The 19124-nt window shown below is 39.5% G+C and overlaps 1 protein-coding gene across 4 annotated transcripts in view; it reads left to right on the top strand.

Annotated features, from left to right (window-relative positions):
• Positions 1 to 18444, top strand: part of LOC132591044 (rho GTPase-activating protein 12-like) — a 67745-nt gene extending 49301 nt beyond the window's left edge. The window contains exons 3-7 of one of the 4 annotated variants that reach the window (XM_060263919.1): positions 673 to 813; positions 5177 to 5257; positions 14880 to 15005; positions 17960 to 18028; positions 18270 to 18441. In XM_060263919.1, the coding sequence (XP_060119902.1) occupies positions 673 to 813; positions 5177 to 5257; positions 14880 to 15005; positions 17960 to 18028; positions 18270 to 18386 (534 nt within the window). In that variant the 3' untranslated portion in view covers positions 18387 to 18441. Of the gene's footprint in view, positions 1 to 672; positions 814 to 5176; positions 5258 to 14879; positions 15006 to 17959; positions 18029 to 18269 lie in introns of all 4 variants that reach the window. The other 3 variants (XM_060263920.1, XM_060263922.1, XM_060263923.1) reach the window with 3 other exon arrangements.
• Positions 18445 to 19124: the final 680 nt, after the last annotated feature.

Here is a 19124-nt window from a genome sequence, read left to right as displayed (position 1 = left end):
AGTGGCAATCATTCGTTATTTGGGTGGAGTTGCCTGTAATGCAAATAGATGCCCCACATGACATTGTCTGAAGAAAGGAGATGTTGGAATGATCATCTCTAGTAAAGGAACAGATGGGGACAAGCTAGACTTAGCTTCTTACACACTTATTTGTTCTTAACTACAAATGCCCCCTCTGGCCAGTTCTACTTCTGCTACACTGACTCCTAATTTTGGAGAGGAGAAAAGACTTTTTTAAAAAGGCCAAGACAGAACAGGGGGGAACATAAACAACTTAAGTCATGCGCTACATGTGCAGTTCTTGACATTTTGAAACAATGCTAGTTGCATGTGTTCATCCCACAAATGTTTCTTTCGCACATGCTGCATTTACTTTCATAGTTAATTAAGATACAGTTCAGCCAAGAGAAGTCCATTTAGTTTTTCCATTGATTTCAACAGAAAATTCCATTTAAACTTCAGCATGCACGGAGGGTGTAGGAATCTCATTCAGTCCATTAATCAGCAGAAATTGGGGGGAAACCATGTAAAGGGATCTGCTATCTCCAGTTCTTACCTGTAAAACTCTGGATTCATTTTTCATTTAAAGTATTATTTCCTAGGCTGAATCTTTCAGAATTTGAACTAATATCAATTCTCAGTACTTCTGTGTGTGTGTTTGACCATTTGTAGACTCTGTCATCACAAGAAAACTACCACAGTTCTTGTAACAGCCAGTCAGATAGTCAGTATGGTTCTCCTCCCAAAGGGTGGTCAGAAGAGTTGGATGAACATGGCCAAACGCTATATACCAGTGACTATACTAAGGAAAAGGTACATGCTTTTCTTCATCTCATTTCCTAAGTCGATAGAAACTTAGTGGTTAAGAATTCAAATAGGTGTGATTTTATTTCAGTTGTGGCAGAAAAGTGTTGCTTAGTGCCAGCTTCTTCTTCTGTTTTTCACAGTTATACTTGCTTCTAGCTGCTTTTCTTTCTTTAAGGAACTGTCCTTCTAGATGTTTCATATAGAAATGTAGCACGCTGTGTATGTTACTTGTTGCTTATTTGATTATAGAGATCATTTCTGATTTCCTAATGTGATATGAGAAGTTGTGTACTCCCATGTAACTGAATTTCAAACGAATATGTATCAGCATTGGCATGTTTAGCAGGTTTCTAAATCCCACAGGCTTTTTCATCTAATGACTGCCTAACATGTCATTTTATCAACAGTGGTTTTTCATCCTGTTGTGTTAAAACAGCACTGCTCATTTAACAGTTTTAAAAATGGTGTTCCTGCACTACTGCCACTTCTTCCTGCTGGAGTGAGGGATGTAGTTTACTTCTTTCAAATTCAGTATTTGAACTGGAGAAGTCTTACTTAAAACTAGAGACTTCTGTGGAACAGCATTTGAGTTGCCTGGAACATAAATAGTTGCATTGCCTCATTAAGGGTTGCCTCCAGGCAACCAGGAAAAGACTTGATAGTTCAGTTGTCCTGGGATTCTGGGAACAGAACTGAAGTCTGCTTGCTGGGTGGGTGGTCTCTCTCAGGAAGAGGGAGATATTTTTGTCTTTTAAATGGAGCTCTGTATTATGCTCACTGGCTGGCTGGGTTTGACCCTCTCTCCCTTCCTCCATGGAGGGGCATGGCAGAAAGAAAAGTAGGTTCTAGCTTGTCTGCGCTTGCTGCACTGATGAAATGCAGCAGAGCTTGTTCCTACTTTTCTTTTGTACTCCAGTGTCCCCAGCAAAAAAGAGAGGGACAGAAAGTGAGATTTGGAAAGAGTTCCACCAGTAAACAAGAGGGGGAAGGGAAGAAGCAAGCAGAATAGAGCTAGTTCTTGTTCTTTCTGTTCTCTTTTTGTTGTTGTTAGGGAGATACAGGAGATGGGAGATCAGTATCCTGAGCTTTACTGCCCTCCCCAGGGCATATTCAGAGGGTGGCAGGTAGCAGAATGGGTCTCTAAGGCAGCACTGTTTTCTACCAAGGAGATGTGGAATTTATGCAACTAGCACAGATTCCCAAGTTACTAGGCCACAATAGGTCACTTTATTATCCCCACCTGAAATAAGATACTTTTCACTGCTTTCCACCAGCAGAAGCAGGTATAGCTTTTAGTCTTCCTGTCAATCAAAAATTTCCGTTTTAGCAGTTCAGTTTCAGGTAGGAGTTCCTCCTCTTTCTCTTTGTACCTTGGTAAATGTGTGTCTAGCTTAGACGTGTGAGGCTCATAATAAAACACCAATTTCATAAAAAGGAGAAATTAACTTTGCTTGTAATTAAAGAAATTTATCTTCAGAAAGGGGAAAAAGCACCCTGAGCAAAGCATCTGTCTGCAGCACCAAAGGGCAAATAAAAATGAGTGAAACTGAGCTTTATTTCTCTATGACAAATTGTGAGAGAGACAGAATAAAGTTAAGATGGCTAGATTTCAGGTTCCATCCTTTGGTACCAGTTCCTAAGTTAACTTGAAAAACCAGCTTTTTCTTCAGCTCAGTTCATAGCCTTCAGTTATTCCCTAGCCAGATGAAAAGACAGCTTTTCCAACTTTCTCACAACTGCTGTCTCAGAGTCTTTAAGGATGAGCTACTTCTGCCTTGTGCTCTTGTTATAAAAATGGAATAAGTTAAATTATTTCTCTAACACCAGAATCCTGCTTTTAACACATGCCGCTTACTTTCTGGTGAAACATTTTGAGCTCTCAGATCCAGAACATTCTTAGGAGGGTTAGAGTCCTCAGAGGGAAAAGCCTTGTTAGTACAGTAGTTGACAGGAATATGCCCACAGATAATACTGCAAATGGTTTTCCTCTGCCTGCTGAGAGAAGAAAACTGAACTTGAAAAGAAAATTGAATTCAGAATGAATTTTCATTTGAGTGATCATTGGAAGGATCTTGAATGTGGGATCTGTAATTGGTATCCTCCAAGTTAGGTTTTTTTTCTCCTCTAATATTGCTACTGTGATGAGGCATTAATTGTACTGATATGCAAGGTTGTTAAGCCTGTTTTTGCTAATTGTTCCATATTTTAGCTCTGTTCTCGGAAGGAGGGACACTGCACTCCCTATTTCTGCTTGGGGGGGGGGCGGTGAGGTGGAATTCTGCCCCCAGCCATAGGAAGATTTTTATACCCTAACAAAATGGCTCTCCAAGAAGCAGCAGTAATTAAATTTCACAATACTTCCTGCTTTTAATAAACTGTGAATAATGTGCTAATAAATTTCTCCAGTAACACATGTGGAGATGTTGAAGGATATGAAGAGGCTTTTGGGCTGCACTTCTGGCCCAACCCCCCACCATCTGCTTCTCTGACCTAAGCAAAGGTCCAAAGCCTGTAAAAACTTTTGACAGAATTGTTGTCACCCTGATGAATGTGTTTCCATGGATATCTTATGAATTCATTGGTCCCCAATATTATCTCAGTTTAATTCAGTGAACATCACATCACATGACAGGATGGACTGAGTATGTGAGATCCTGAAGGCATTGTGTTGAATTTTTAAGTGAAGTGATTTACTATAAAGAACAGTGTGTATATCATGGCATTAAATGATAAAAAGGGGGAAAAGAACCTTTGACTAAAGGCATCAATAGAAGTCAAATATAGGCTTTCAGTGCTGACTGGTGCCAGGCCTTGAATCAAAAAGGTAGGAAATTTAAGATGCAGTCCATATTCAGAATGCAGTCATGTACATGGGCTGGCTCAACACAAAGATGTCAAGATAAATGGGACGGTAAAAAAATGCTTTGCTTGAAACTGAAAAACTAGAGACAATAGAACAAACCAGAGTGTGCTTTTTAGCCACTGTTACAAAGAATTTAAATGTTAGCATGGCACAAAGGATTCAGGTAGGTCTTTTAACTTGATGTAAATGTATGACCTTGGTAGACATAGGCTTTCTCTCCTTTGGCATGTGGAAGACAGTGTGCACACATCCTTCAGCAGAGAAGTTGCTGCAGCTGGGATGTGAGATGTGGGATGTAGTCTTGGGCTGTAGAGAGGATGCTGTGTGTTCAGGTGGATGGACCAAGCTTTAAAATTCAGCAAGTAATGACTGGCTTTGCCAGATGCACCTAAGATATTTTAATTGGTTTTTACTGTTGATTGTCTTTTATGATGTAACCCGCCTTGAGCCTGTTCTATGGGAAGGACGGGCTAAAAATTGAATAAAATAAAAACTAAATTATAGCTGCTGGATTCAAAATGTAGCTGTTCAGCTGCATACAGTGAGATATCTAAAGAGATCGTTGAGCATCACAGTGTTCAGATAGCTGCCTTTCAGTTCAATGACATTCTGCTCAATGTGGTATCAAATAGGTGTCCTGAAGTTAGCACGTTACTTTCCCCCCCTCCAAATGAGCTTCAGTGAAGAACTTGATCTTCCAGAGTCCATGCTAAAGATATCCACATTTAAAGGATAAACTTTACCTTTAAAGCCCCTTTACTTTTAGACAGACTATCCCCTTGAAGATACTTTATTATAGCAGTGGGTTGAATGAACAGTAGGTTGTGATCCACTGGTGAACAAGTGACCAAATTCTGTGATCACCTAATGCCTGTAGGCCTTTGAGGGGCTTGTGAAGGATGCTGAACTAGATGGACCTTGTCTGGTACAAGGCAGTGTTTTACTCTTGAGTAAGAGAATATGCTGAGAAGTGCAGATCAGATACTCCTAGCCCTTAATGAGTTTTGAATATTATCTTGCCTTGCATATTTAAAGCACAGTGGTGAACCACAAGGATTCTAGTAAAGAGAAAGTAGAGCACAGTCCATCCCTGTAGTTCCAAAGATATGAGGCCTAATATTTTTGTTGTGACATCATTAGTAAGGAACAGGGCTTGTATTGGAAAGACAGTGTCCCCCCCCCCATTCAACAGCTACAACGATGAAATTAGGCAGTAGTACATATTTTCGTAATTATTTATATTTGTGCAAAATATTATTAGTGTTCTCAATTGGAAACAATCACAAACCTTAAAATTGATCAGATATATTTTATGTTTTTAATTCACTGTGATTCATTGCATATGCATATGTGACAGATGTACTTTGTGCTTCAGATTATTATAGTTTTTGCTGCTTTAGCCAGATTTTGAGTAGAACCAAGATGGAGATTCTGGCTATGTTCATCTTTGGTGGAGTGAGAAATTTAGTTTACTAATAAATATTTTACTAAATTTTGTTTCTGCAGTGGATAAAACATGTAGATGAACAGGGTCGACCATATTATTATAATGCAGATGGATCACGATCGGAATGGGCACTGCCAAAAGTAAGTAGTAAAAACAAAAGTGTTTGTGGCGCATGATGAAGAAGCAGGCATTGCTGTAATTTATACAAAAGATGCACGACATCTGGAATACATGATTTATTTATTTTTATTGTACAGCAATTCTAAAATCTTGAAGAAAGCTGTTTCTTTTTCTCTCAATATGTAGTCCAGTTCTTCCCGAAGACCTACAGAACCTTGAATAAATTAAAAGTAAGATGTACAGCCATTCATGTGGCACTTGTTTTAAAACAACTGTAACAATATTTTATGTTTTTTCCAAAGAATGATTTCTTAGATTGTGAACTATTACAGCACCTACTGTGTGTATTCATCTGGGACATAAGTCCATTGAAGAGGGCATTGGGGTGTCACATTTTTAGTTCATTTAAGACTGCAGATGGATTTGAAATTTAAGAAAGCAACATGTTTCTCATGTGAGCATAACCTGTAGTTTTGTAGTTTGCTCTATTGAGCGGTATAGATTGTTCACAGAACTCAGTAAGAAGCTAGTAGACATTTCTGTTTGATTTGACAGATTTTAAAGCAGGTTGTCGTTTACCATGCCCTAGGAGGAATTGGTCATATCCCTTATTTCATCAGTCTTTGAAAGCACCTGTCAGCTTATTTGTCCCCTGAATAACTTAAAAAATCCTGAATGCAGTTAAAGTCATATTAAATAAACAGATATCATAGAAGTCCATCTTGATTGGGGTCTCAGATGATTGTAATTAGCTTTAAAAGATTCCAGGAAGATCTCTGTGTTACCTGTTCAGCCTCAATCATAAGTCAAAATTGTCCATCATTGTTCTTTATTTCCTTGGGGAGCTGCAATGCTAAAACCAATATAAATCTTTAAAAAGAGACATGATTCTGTGAAAGTTAATATGTAGTTTATGTTTCAGAGGATAGCCATGCTGGTCTACAGTAGAACAGCTATCCGGTAGCATCTTAGAGACCAACAAGGTTTTGGGGGTATAAGGCTTTCAAGAGTTGAGGCTTCCTGTGAGTCGATTCTGATGTTTGCAATATGATCATGACAATGCAGATCCTAGACTGTTCTAAGAAATAGGTGTGGTAGAACATTGCCAAGTTGGCATTTTACCAGCTGCACCAGACAAGGCAACTGGCCTCTTTCCTATCTCGCCCTGACCTGGCCACAGTAATCCATGCAACAGTCACGTCCAGATTGGATTACTGTAACTCTCTGTATGCTGGCCTGCCCTTGAGACTGATCCAGAAACTTCAACTGATCAAGAATGTGGTGGTGCAGTTCCTGACAGGAACGCCATGGACAGCACACATTCAGTCTGTGCTGCAGCAGTTGCACTGGCCCCTGGGGGAGTACTGTGTCAGGTTTAAGGTCTTGGTACTGACCTTTAAGACCTTGAGCAGCCTAGGACCCACATGTCTTCAGGACTGCCTCCTCTGTAGTATGTCCCCTGAAGAGCTTTACACTCTGCTGAGAATGTAGCCCTAAAGATGTTCAGCTGTCCTCGACCAGAGCCAGGCCCTGGTGGAACTTTCTGCCAAATAACATCTACACCCTGCAGGACCTTGTGCAGTTCCGCAGAGTGTGCAAGGCAGAGATGTTCTGCCAGGCTTTTGGTTGAGGACAGCAATGGGTACCGCCTTACTGGGAGGTCACTTCCCCTCCCCCACCCTGCTCTCTCCTGCTTATTGTGAGACAGTAATGCAAACTGTAAACTTGCTTTGGTGCCATGTGATGTTGTTCTAGGTATTTTAACTTTTTTGGGGTTTTAATTTGTATAGGCTTCCATTGTTAACTGCCCTGTGCTCTGTGAACTCAAGAGAAGGGTGATATATATATAAATCTAAATTATAAATAAATAAAAATGTTCACCTGTCATGAGACAGGTGACTTAGACAAAGAAGGAATGCAGGAAACAAATGGAGAATTAGGTCTTAACATCTTGAGGTCAGCCACCAAGTGGTATAATCTTTATATAATTCTGCATGTTCTTAACTTTAAAACATGGAATCCAAGTTCCTCACATGTGAGGTAGCTTTAGCTTTGCACTGTGCTGCATAGCAAATACCGGTATTTTTGAAATCGGTGGAACTTTCAGAAGTGGTTTATAGCATGTGGGTCTTCTGTTCAAAGAAAAATAACCAAAACACTGCTTGCCATGCCAAGCCTTTGGTATGTACCTAAAACATTTCTTCAGTTTCCAGCCCTGTTAATCTTGTGGCAATTGCAGTTCTGGCAGTATTTCACTGATAGGAGATAAATAGACTTGAACTGTTCACTTCATTACAACTGGGTAAAATAGGTAGTAAAATTATTTTTAAAGTAGCTATGGATTCCTTTGTAAAACTGCGGTTACTCTGTGTATTAAAGAAGCTGAGTATATTACCTATTTCAGGCTACTTTCCCACCAAATTAAATACTAAGTTAATTAACAACAATCATCTATCATCTAAGGCAGCAAAAGAAGGCAGACTATAAACAGAGTTTCACTTAAAGAATAGCAATCAGAACTGTGTTCAGGAATTTGGAAATATAGAAGAATTCTTTTGCTTTGTTCCCTATTCCTCTGTGCACCGAGAAGTGATTTAGCTGGTAACAGACCAGAGGCCAACCTCAGCATCTGTATTCCCTCTTCTCACCCTCTCCCAGCAAATTAAGGCACCCATAACTAAAGAATAGAAATGCTTGTGGGAAGAAATTTAAGAGCTGAGGAGTTGATTTCAGAATATTGACTGGCAAAGGTCTTCATTATTTAGAAATACTTGTGAGACAGGTGTCTGAGAGAAAGAAGGAATGTAGGAAATGAGTGGAGAATTAGGTCTTAACTGTTTTCAGCATATAGATCAAAATCCCTGAAGACAATTTAAGCATCTGCAATCAGAATTAATTTCCAAGTTTTTAAAACAGTTATAAATGACAGTAAAATCTTTGAATTCAGTATGCACAGTGGCTTGCAGGGCCAGACTTTTAAACTGAAAATAAATTTTTAGGCAGCCTGATGCTCTTCAGCCCTTTCACTAAAACAAAACACAATTTGAACTTGAACTTCTGGTATGCTTCTTGTGTAATCCGTATGATCCAGTATGAATGACAGCATAGTTTTCAAGAGAGCTTTAGCATGAAAACAGTGAAGTTGCAGGAATGTCAGTAAGTGTTTGGTCATAAGCCAGATTCTTTTGCTAAATATCTGTTACTGTTTATCAGAAAGAGGTAAAACTACTGCTTTTGCAAAATGACTGAATGCTTTGTTCCATTTTTTATATGGCCTTTCATGGAGCCAAAAGATACATACATGGAGTTTGCATGTGATTTCCCATCCGTGCTAATTTAGAATTATGTAGCTTCGAAGAGAGACGTTTATCAGATTAGTGATAGGCTTCCTCAAGCTTTTCTCAGAACTGGTCTTGGATGAATCAAGCTTATTTATAAATGAATCAATAAGTTAATGTTATTAAGAATTTGATCCAGCGTGCTTGGTGCACCATGACACTTCCAACATCATCAAGAAGCTACATAGGTTCTTCCACCTCACCCTAGAAACAGCTCAGAGAAGGAGAAACTCTTGTTGTTTCTTGAATCCATATTTCCTTCCTTCTCTCCCCACCACCTCATCCCAATGACTGATGTATGGCATCCAGTAAATTCTGGGGATCCAGTGGATGTTGTACAACCAGTTTACTTGGAGAGAGGAAGAGGAGGAAGAGTAACAAGAATTTTGACATCTGAGCCAGAGATCACTTTGTGATCTTTCAGAGCTTCTGAAAGTCAAGAGGTGCAGACTTCAGAAGCGTCTTGAGTTTTCACCCTGTCCAGGATACTGATTATGAGCTGTGGTGGTGGTGGTGGGTGGGAGAGGAGTGATTGAGCCGGGTTGGCTTTTACTTGATCAAGTTATTTCCCCAAAGTTGCCAAAGAAAATCAAAGATGATGGACAACAGTGATGAGCACAGGAATCCTCTGTTCTCTTGCATGAAACAGCGCTTCACAAAATCTATATTAGTAACAAAGATCAAGATGTAGAACAAGGAATTTCTTTTTCTGAAACATCATTTAAAAAAGAAGCAAAGCCAAAGTGGTACACATGTGTTTTGTTTCCATGAGCTCCTAGAGTACCACTGAAAAGTTCTAGTGGACAGTGTAACCTCTTTCAAAGCAAAGAAATACTCTTCCTAATTCCTGGGATTCGGTAATGGGTTTTGAGACTTTGCAGTGATTGACTCCAAGGTATGATAAATATTAGCCAACAACTCTAGCTTTCTCCATCCCTTCCCTTATTTTTTTTTGAAAAGGAATAAAGAAAGAACAATCCGCTATATCTGTTGCCTTAGGCAAACTGCAGAGGCATCATTTAGCAAAGAATCCAAGTTGCTGGTTACAGCCTTCAGTCACATGTATTTGAATATTAGTGCCAGAAAAAATGCATTAATTTGATTGGGGAGTGTGGACCAGGGAATAAATATAGTCTCAAGCGATAGGAGATGTATAGGTTTATAGATTATTATGTGTATCATCTCTTCCCCTTTATGCTGACCTCAGACAATCTAATGCCATCATTTTCAGTAGCAGGGTTTGAGGAGGGGAAAATTTCAGGGCTTGCACATCTGTGCCAGTATTTACAATTAACTTTAGCATTGTATTGATTTTGGATTTGGAAGTAGCTTCACAATGGCATGAACTGAAACCGAGAAATAGACATGTCAATGTGCAGTTTTGTAGCAGTGCTAGAACAGCTTTAAATGAAACAATTGAAGTTGCATCTGTATTTTGAGTGCAACTGCAGCTGTACCTTTTCAAACATAGTAATTCTTCTTTAAAGTAGAGAAAGGACAGTTCAGGGACAGCTGTCTGGAAAAAAAAACGAGGTTTAGAGAATTATGGTTGGTTGCACAACCACCCTGGGATGGTGGCGATGAGTTATTTTGTCAGATAGCAGCCTGCCGCATCTGGGATCAGGTACCTCAGCATTGAATGGGAAATAGTAGACAACAGCTGTTTTTCCTACTTCACAGCTGCAGTTGTCATCTTATCTTTTGTAGCATCAGGAGGGCTGATCTAGAAGGAGCTATCATCCTTCTGCAAAATCATAATCCAAGACTTCTGAATGGTTAAGTTTTCATTGTGGTCTTAGTTGCTTCATGCCTCTATGCATGTAAATTGCTGAAACTAATACCAATTCCGCAGTCGCTGTTGCTCCACCCCCTGGTTTCTGCTTTCGCCAGGTCAAGCGATGGATTCCCCACCAGTTGCTGTGCAAGCTCATTCTGACCCACGGCTGCCTCCAATTCTCCTCGTGCCTTCCCGATCTCTTAAAAAGGAAGCACGGGAAGAACTGGAGGGAGCCATGGGTCAAAATGCACCCATGCAGCAACTGGTGAGGAATCCATTGCTTGATCTGACAAAAGCAGAACCCTGGGGGCGGAGCAGCAGCGAAATCGGTCTAAATGTATCTGAGACATTACTGCCTCTTCCTTTTCGGAGGCACTCACTGCAGATTTGGTGAATCACTTGTGTGAGCACTGCATGGGCAAGGAGGCAGGTTTCTCTGTGTACTGTAGGCTCATGTTCGGTCTACCTTCTGCAGCTTTTCACAGCAGAGGGAGAGGATTAACTGTGGATCTAATTGCCACTGGGGAAAAAACGGAGGGAAATTCACATTCCACATACTGCAGACAGGTGAGTCAAGGGTGCTTACCCCTATATCTGTGAAATGCCAGACCAAAGAGACCCATAAAATACACATTTTTCTACCCATGCCGACCACCGCTTTGGAGTATCTGTTTCCCCCTGTTAATGCCACAAAATTAGAGAACGAGAAGAGGATCCCCTGCATTCTCATTTGCCTTCTTGCAAGCCCCACAATAGCCCACCACTTCCTCGCAGAAATTACTATTGTTGATTTTGATTACAAGTATCTTCTGGGGAATAGCCACTCTGTCTGTGCATATATTTCCCGTGTGTTGCTGGTTCTCTCCCAAACTATGCTTAATCCAACCTTTTTGGGCATGAATAATGATGCAACTAGAGCTGCATGGGTTGAGTTGATTCACAGAATGTCACTGCCTGACTCTGCATGATTTGGAATACCACACGAATGGCATGGTATGTTCTGTTCCAGAGGCTTGTTTATTACTAGCTAGCAGAGTACCAAAGAAACTGAGTACCATAAGAGTTGGGTATAGCATTGCACTTGATCTGAAGGTTTCATGAATTTGTATGAAAGAAAATGTAGTTGCAGTGCTTTACATTATATAGGCCTGTAAAATAAACTAGCATTATTCTCTTATTACAGGCTGGATGCTGAGACTGAGTGGCTTGTTCACTACTTAGTGAATTCCTGGCTGTGCTGTGCTCACATGTCGTAGATAGATTCGGTGGTGATACATCACTGGAATTTCATTACCCTAAATATTTTCTTCAGTTGTTAAAAAAAAAGTTTAAAAAACACAATTCTAATCTGGGCCTGTGTTGTCAGCGTGTGTGTGTGCGTTTAGGAGAATAGTGCTGTTATACCATTCTTTTTCTTCTAACAGTGTACCTATTCAAGTCCAAGACTGCATATCCTGGCCAAATATTTTAGTCTTTTTATGAGCTTTTTTGTTCTGCATATTTAGTGTTCATACTCATGTTTTTCCCCAATCTTTTTGCTATTAAGACAGCATAGCTTTTTAAACAAAATTATCTAGCTGCTCAATTTTATTTCTGTTCTAAGGTTAATATCCAGTTTATACAATTTCTGTGTTGTAGAAACCCCACAAAGGACAGGCTTGTCCAGTGATGACCCTGAAAAGACATTTTCAGCTACAGGCTGGTATCACTTCAAATTAAAACAGAAGTCTACTGGCACTTTAAAGACTAACAACATTTATTCCAACTTTTGCACATCAGAGTTTGCTTCTTCAGATGTTTATCACTTCAGCGTCTTATTATAGATGAGGATGAAACTTGTAGCATAAATGTGTAGCCGTTCCTCTGTGTCAACACTATGTCAGAAGTTAGCCACAGAGCTGTACAGCATAGCCTTTAAATTGGTGGAGGAGTCTTAAAATAATGCACATAGATCAAAACAGACCTTTTAATGGTAGTTGACCCATATGCTGATGGTTTTCCCAGATCTTATATGAACATATGAAGCTGCCTTATACTGAATCAGACCTTTGGTCCATCAAAGTCAGTATTGTCTTCTCAGACTGGCAGCAGCTCTCCAGGGTCTCAAGCTGAGGCTTTTCACACCTATTTGCCTGGACCCTTTTTTGGAGATGCCAGGGATTGAACCTGGGACCTTCTGCTTCCCAGGCAGATGCTCTACCACTGAGCCACCGTCCCTTCCCTCAAGTAGATTTCTGGGGTTCCCTCTGGTTTGTGAGTAAAACATTTTATGTGATAGCTGCTGAGATATGGTCTACACGTAGGTGCTTGATTTTGAAAACTTTTCAGTCCTGTATTATATGTGGGGTTGGAGGGCAGCATGACTGTTTTTCTTGTGCTGCTTTCTGTATCACAATATTCGACTCTCACACAGATCAGCTTTATTGTACAAGAAAAAAGTCTGTGTTTCTCCCATGTAATCAATAAGGATACGCCATTATTAAAAGGATATGTAGCTTTGCACAGAATGATAAATGTCTTTCTGGATGGAATGAACCTCACTTTGTGTTTAGATATCTGGAAAATTGATTTTGATGGTAGCAGTACTGCTGGATATCAAGAATAGATTTTGCCTGAAGAGAATTAAAGAATTAAAAACAACAGAGTTACATTTAATTAATACTGTTTTTGGTAATACATAAGCTAATGTTAAAAACATTAGTTGACTGTTTTTATTTGAGAGACTGCTATAAATGCAAAAGAAATGGATAATGATTCTTCTCTCATTTAAATAAGGAAATTGTTTCAGCAGAAAATATTTAAGATCCTTTAATGTTACGTTCCATTAACTAAGATTTCCTGCCTGTCTTGCATTTCTGTGGACTGAATTAATATGAAATAAATATTAAAACCCTCACAATTCCAAATTCTGTTTATATGGTTAAGGTCTGGTAATAGATGAAGCATGAATTCTACTGTTTGTTGTGATGTGAAGTTTGAAATCTGACAAGCCCTGTAAAATATCTCATGAGCATATGTATAAAACTGAAATGATGGGGGTGGGGACAGGGACATACCTTTCTGCTACCCACCACTGAAACACATCTGCCATAACATCAGCACAGAATCTATATGGATGGATCATTGCCTGCCACTGGCCGTGTTCCTAGCTGTGGGACCTATTGCCAGTATAGTTTGCATGCACATAAGCTGCACAGGAAAGGGCAGCAGGTATGATATTGCCCTCAACAGGTATTCCATGTAAAAGGCTCGTGTTTGTGCAGGACTATGGCATGTCTTTGTACCATGTAAAAAAAGGTAAAGGACTGACCCATGGGGTGATGTCACATCACAACATTTTCTTAGCAGACTTTTTATGGGGTGGTTTGCCATTGCAATCCCCAGTCATCTACACTTTCCCCCCAGCAAGCTGGGTATAGCTCGGTGCAAATTAATGACAAGTTTATTTAAGATATTATACTTTAACATTTAATTTCTAATGTTGAGAAACTTCAGCGGTGGTGTGCCACAATGTTCCTAATTGGTAGACATTACATGGAATGTGTATTGTAAGAACAAAGTGTGGGGCTTTGGTTCACCTCCATGACTAGTTTGGGTGGGTGGTATTGTTTGATACAACACTCCAGTTACTTGTGATGTTGTCTTGCAACTAACTTAATTAACAAGTCACTTCTTGTTGCTACCTGCTTGTTAAAGCTGCCACATTATATCCTTTGTAAGATTATGAAGTGTGGTTTCATCTCATTTCATCCCCCCCTTTCTCCCCATCTAAATTGATTGTGAAGTTATAAATTTCACTGACATAGATGTGTATGTCTCTAGGGTGAGCAGTTTAATATATCCAAAAAACATTGTGCTGGAAGGTTGCACTTTGCATACTAACCTGCATGAAATCATCATAATTTCTATATGCAAGTGGCAGACAGGACATATTATATTTCTGTGTTATTTAGCAGTCATCAGATTATCTGTGGGTTTACATCATAACCTTTCTTCTTGTTGCTTGTTCTTTTTGACATCACATTTTCACGCTTAACACTGAAATCATTAAATCGTTCTGTTTTTGAAGCCAAGCTTGGGGACACAAAGATTTGAATTAGGGATGTTGGGAGGGGTGAAAAATCGTGCCTTGAGGCCTGTCCCTATTTCTTCTATATGCTTGTCCCTCCTACACAACAGAACTTGCTGTTGTGGATCATGGTTGCCTATGGCCCTCATTACAGATGTCACCATGATACATTCTCATGCTAGTTTGTCATTTGGGAAACTCTGATGTCAGTGGAGCCATAGCATTTGCTGTGAAAGAGGCATCCGCTATGGAGCCTGTAAACTAAACTCCAGGACCTTAGGCAAAATTGTGCCAACTTACTTGGAGAAACTATTAAGGAGGGAGATGCAGGTTTTCTGCTTGCATTTTCATATATGACGTGAAAGTAGCCGTTAATGGATTGCATTGTGTCATGGGGTTTTCATTTGTATGACTAGTTTGGTTTTATTTACAGTGTGTGGTTTCCCCTCTTTTTTTAGTATAGTGCATCACCACAACAGCAGAGAGAGATCATTAAAAGCAGGAGCCTGGACCGACGGCTACAGGAACCAATTGTCTTAACCAAGTGGAGGCACAGCACAATTGTGTTAGATACCAATGACAAGGTAGGAGTGTCTTAACATAATATTATTTGACTGTTAACATATAATAAGGTCACTGTTGCCTAATTGTTATTTGCTGATCCCAAAAGGCTATTTAATCTGAATTATATTTTCCACAGAATCATTGTCCCATTCTACATTTGCTTCCTTGATGAATATTAGTTTGTTTGTTAGATATACTAATGTATTTACTACAGAATTATAAGAATGCACTTCAACATGACAAGCTGTGTTTGCTTTCATTCAGTCACCATGAGCTATTCATTCTTATGGAAGAAAATTAAGTAGCTGCAGCTGGGAACACAACTGGGGCAGACACTGGTAATTTTCAGGATATGGGATGAGGGTTGTACAGCAATGATTTCCTTGGTGGCAGCTATTTCACTTTCTCCCACAGAATGAATAGCATGTATATATCGCTTGTGGACATGAAATTACTAAACATTCTGGGAGAGTTGGGGGGAAGGTGCCTACCTATGCTATGCCAAAAAGATACAGATTGTCCACTGTTTTTTTCAGTTATTAGCAGGACAATTAGCCTTAGACTAAAGTCAAAAGTTAAAACCCAGTTTCTTCTTAGGAATATGGGAATACAAAAAATCTTGAGACAACAGTTGCAGGTAGTCCAGTTATTCATACTAAGTTCTGGCAGATACTGAACATGATATTCTGTTATTTTGTTCACTGGTGACTTTCCCAGTTGAACGAACTCAGGTGCTTTCTCATATGGCTTTATTTTATTACATCTTTTGAATGACTAATTTCATATATATAGATATCAGAGAACAGCTGAACTCCCAATCTTGATATCACTCTAGTTTTGCAGATTAGTACACACTTATGGCGTTGTTGTTACCATGTGTTATTGCAGAGTCATTTTGCACCCCCTTTTCAATTTGGTCCAGGCATTTCAGTAGGGTAGCTTGAATGTCAGGAAGAAAACCTTTCTTCAGTCTTCTGATTCTTAAGAGCTACTAGTTTAGGTCTTACAGCTGATTTAAGGATATTAGCCACATCTTGGCAAAGGGCAATATAGGTTGCAATCTTGAGATATTTGCCAAAACTGATGAAGCTTTGGAAGAAGTATTGAACTGCTGAGTGTAGTGAAATCCAAGAGAGGTTTATTGAAGGAAATCATGAGCACACAAGATAGTCATAAGAAATGGCAACAGTTTCACATACTGGAATGCCCACATTAAGGTGCAGTAAATTCCAGATGTTAGCGCACACTATGCAATGACCATATCTTAAGAGAAGGCAAAAAAATCAAGAGATAGAGCAAGAGTGTGAAGCACAAGCTATCTATCTGTGAAGGTTCTGGGGGTGCAGTGGGGGTGGAATCTGAAACAAGGGTCATCTGCATGAGCAGCCAGTAACTCTCAGGGGTAAGCCAAAAGAGAAACCACTGAGCAGAGAAGTATATATTTTTATAATGGGGAAATGATGATAGCAAAATAAATGCATGTAGGCACTTCTAGGGAGCAGTTGAACACAGAGAAGTATTGCACACAGAGTACCCAGAGTGTAGCACAAGTACAATTTGGGGTCAGATTTTGGCTTTATTTATAGGGCTTAATGTTTGAATGAAGACTGTTTTTCCTTGGGCTTGGAGAAAGGGGAATAGGTTCTAGATATGCTCTGATTGACTGAGGCTGAAAAGGAAAGAGTCCCCCAAATTCTGGGAATATTTTCAGGAAAGGGAGAGTTCAGGTTGGGAGGAAGATTTCTTAGGATAGTTCTATGGACTTCTGCCTCCACCAAGTTGGGGTTTTGAGGAGAAGTTCCAACTAGTCAGAACCTTTAGTTGAAAATGCTAATCTGATTCTAGATTTTGTCAAAGGAAAGTTAACACAGAGGATTCCTTGTTGTCTAAATGTACCTTGATTAATCACTAAGAAAGTGTAATTAATTGTCTGGGGTTAGGCAAAGGAAAGGCTTGTTTTTTTTGTTAAGGCTGCATTCCCCGCTGGTGAGCATGATGCAATAATGTGAACTGATTCCCGCCTTCTCTGTTAGCCATCAGCCTTTGGTATTGTAGAGGGCCTGAGACTTGTTTTCTGGGTCTCAGGGGACTGGCAAAGAAGAGCTGGTCTCAGCACCAAGTTGAGAGAGAGGGAGTAAGTTATGCCAAAATAGTCTTAATGGCTGCGACATCTCTTTGATTACTTTATAAATTCTCTTTCATTGAGAATTGTTAGGAGGCAGAAATCAAGAAGGTATGCATATGAGTCTCTTACTGAATTGCAATTATTGTCAATAAGTAAAAAGCAGCTCTTCAAGAGATTGTATGTATTGCCCTGCTCATTTGTAAAATCACGATGTTGCTTTTATGAACCACTTGGAAACTATGCAGCTGACTCTTCTTTAGACCTTATTTTTTTAACGAGTGAGGTTAATCATATGAATCTAGAAAAAAGGAACAAAGGAATTAGCCTGCAATGTGTGTATAGTTTTTTTAAAAAATGCTCAGGTTTAGGGAGGCAGATATATGAAATGCTTTGAGTAAAACAGGATACCGTGTAAAGGTAAGGTAGCAATTTTACAGTTTCTTAATCTGGCATCAACATTAAAATTATCTGATGAAATAGTTGCCAACAATACAATGCCTTATGTAGGGAAAAATAACCGCTACAGGGCATTTTTGTTAGCCATCTCTGCTGGGATTGCATTTTTGCTTTTTAATGGAAAATAACCATCCAGTGCCTTCAGGAAAAATGCCTCTAATTTCTTTTCAACCTCCCTAATCATTGAAGAGCAGAGTATTTTGGTAGGCTGGTGTGGGAGCATTACTGGATGCATAATTTGTGCTTATTTAAGAAAGCTTGGCTATTTTCTCTAAAACATACAAATAAGTTTTGATCACACATTATTGAAGTATAAATTACTTTAAACCAATCCTGACAATAGAATCTATAAGAAAGTAATGTTATATTAAAATAGTTCTTGTATTTTTACAGTTGCCTACTAATTCTTCTGAACAGCTCTTGCCTAATCCTGCATATTTGTTTCCAACACATCAGGACCAAGTTAGTATTTGAAACATGATTTATGTATAGACAATATTAGTAGATAGAGTGCTTTTGTACAAGAGAGAAAGAGTGCCTATAATAATTAATGGAATGAGAGTTAATTTAATCTTGAGTGTATTTGTCACTCTCATGTCTTAGTATCGGATGCCTTTTCAGTAATTCTGTCCAAATTCTATAAATCTTGCGCTTACATTTGATATTTGTGGTGTCAGTATTTCAATGTACTTTCCCTTTCTAGGATTCTTCATCTCCAGTTGCTTCAAAGGCCACTTTTCCTGACAGTGAGTCATCCTCTCCTTCCTCACCAAAGCATCATGCCACAGTCAGTATAAACTTTGTAATATGTCTAATATAACAAGTTCATCAGATTTAGACAGATATATTATTTTTTATGTATGTTAAGGATGTGAGTTGCTTTTCTCAGCACATCAACTAGCCGCGTCTAGAGAAGCAGTTGTAATTTTGAACCCTCACACACACTTGGATCGTGTTCAGCTTTGGTCAGCTAGGCAGATTCCTTATGAGCACTGTGGACAAATAGGTAGAGTTGTGCAGCCCTTGAATTTTTTGGTTTTCTCAGTAAATCAGGCACATTTACTAAGACAAGCAAAATCCTCCTTTGTCAGGGTGAGTTTGTCAGTCCCCTCTACCTTCATTCAGTGCAATCCCTACCAGGGATCTATCTCCTATCCTGGATCATACTGATTACTACCAACTGTTCACACATCGATGGGGAGCTTTCATAGAATTGCTTCATTTGGACCAGTCTTGCAAACTGGTCCAAATGGAGAGCCAGTTTGGTGTAGTGGTTAAGTGTGCGGACTCTTATTTGGGAGAACCGGGTTTTGATTCCCCACTCCTCCACTTGCACCTGCTGGAATGGCCTTGGGTCAGCCATAGTTATCACAGAGGTTGTCCTTGAAAAGGCAGCTGCTGTGAGAGCCCTCTCCAGCCCCACCCACCTCACAGGTTGTTTGTTGTGGGGGAGGAAGGTAAAGGAGATTGTGAGCCGCTCTGAGACTCTTCAGAGTGGAGGACGGGATATAAATCCAATATCATCATCATCATCATCATCATCATCTTCTTCTTCTTC

The sequence above is a fragment of the Heteronotia binoei genome, unplaced genomic scaffold, assembly GCF_032191835.1.
Source record: "Heteronotia binoei isolate CCM8104 ecotype False Entrance Well unplaced genomic scaffold, APGP_CSIRO_Hbin_v1 ptg001370l, whole genome shotgun sequence".
NCBI classification, from domain to species: domain Eukaryota; kingdom Metazoa; phylum Chordata; class Lepidosauria; order Squamata; family Gekkonidae; genus Heteronotia; species Heteronotia binoei.
The sequence above is the reverse complement of the archived record's forward strand: the minus strand, read 5'-3'. Positions and strand labels throughout refer to the sequence as shown.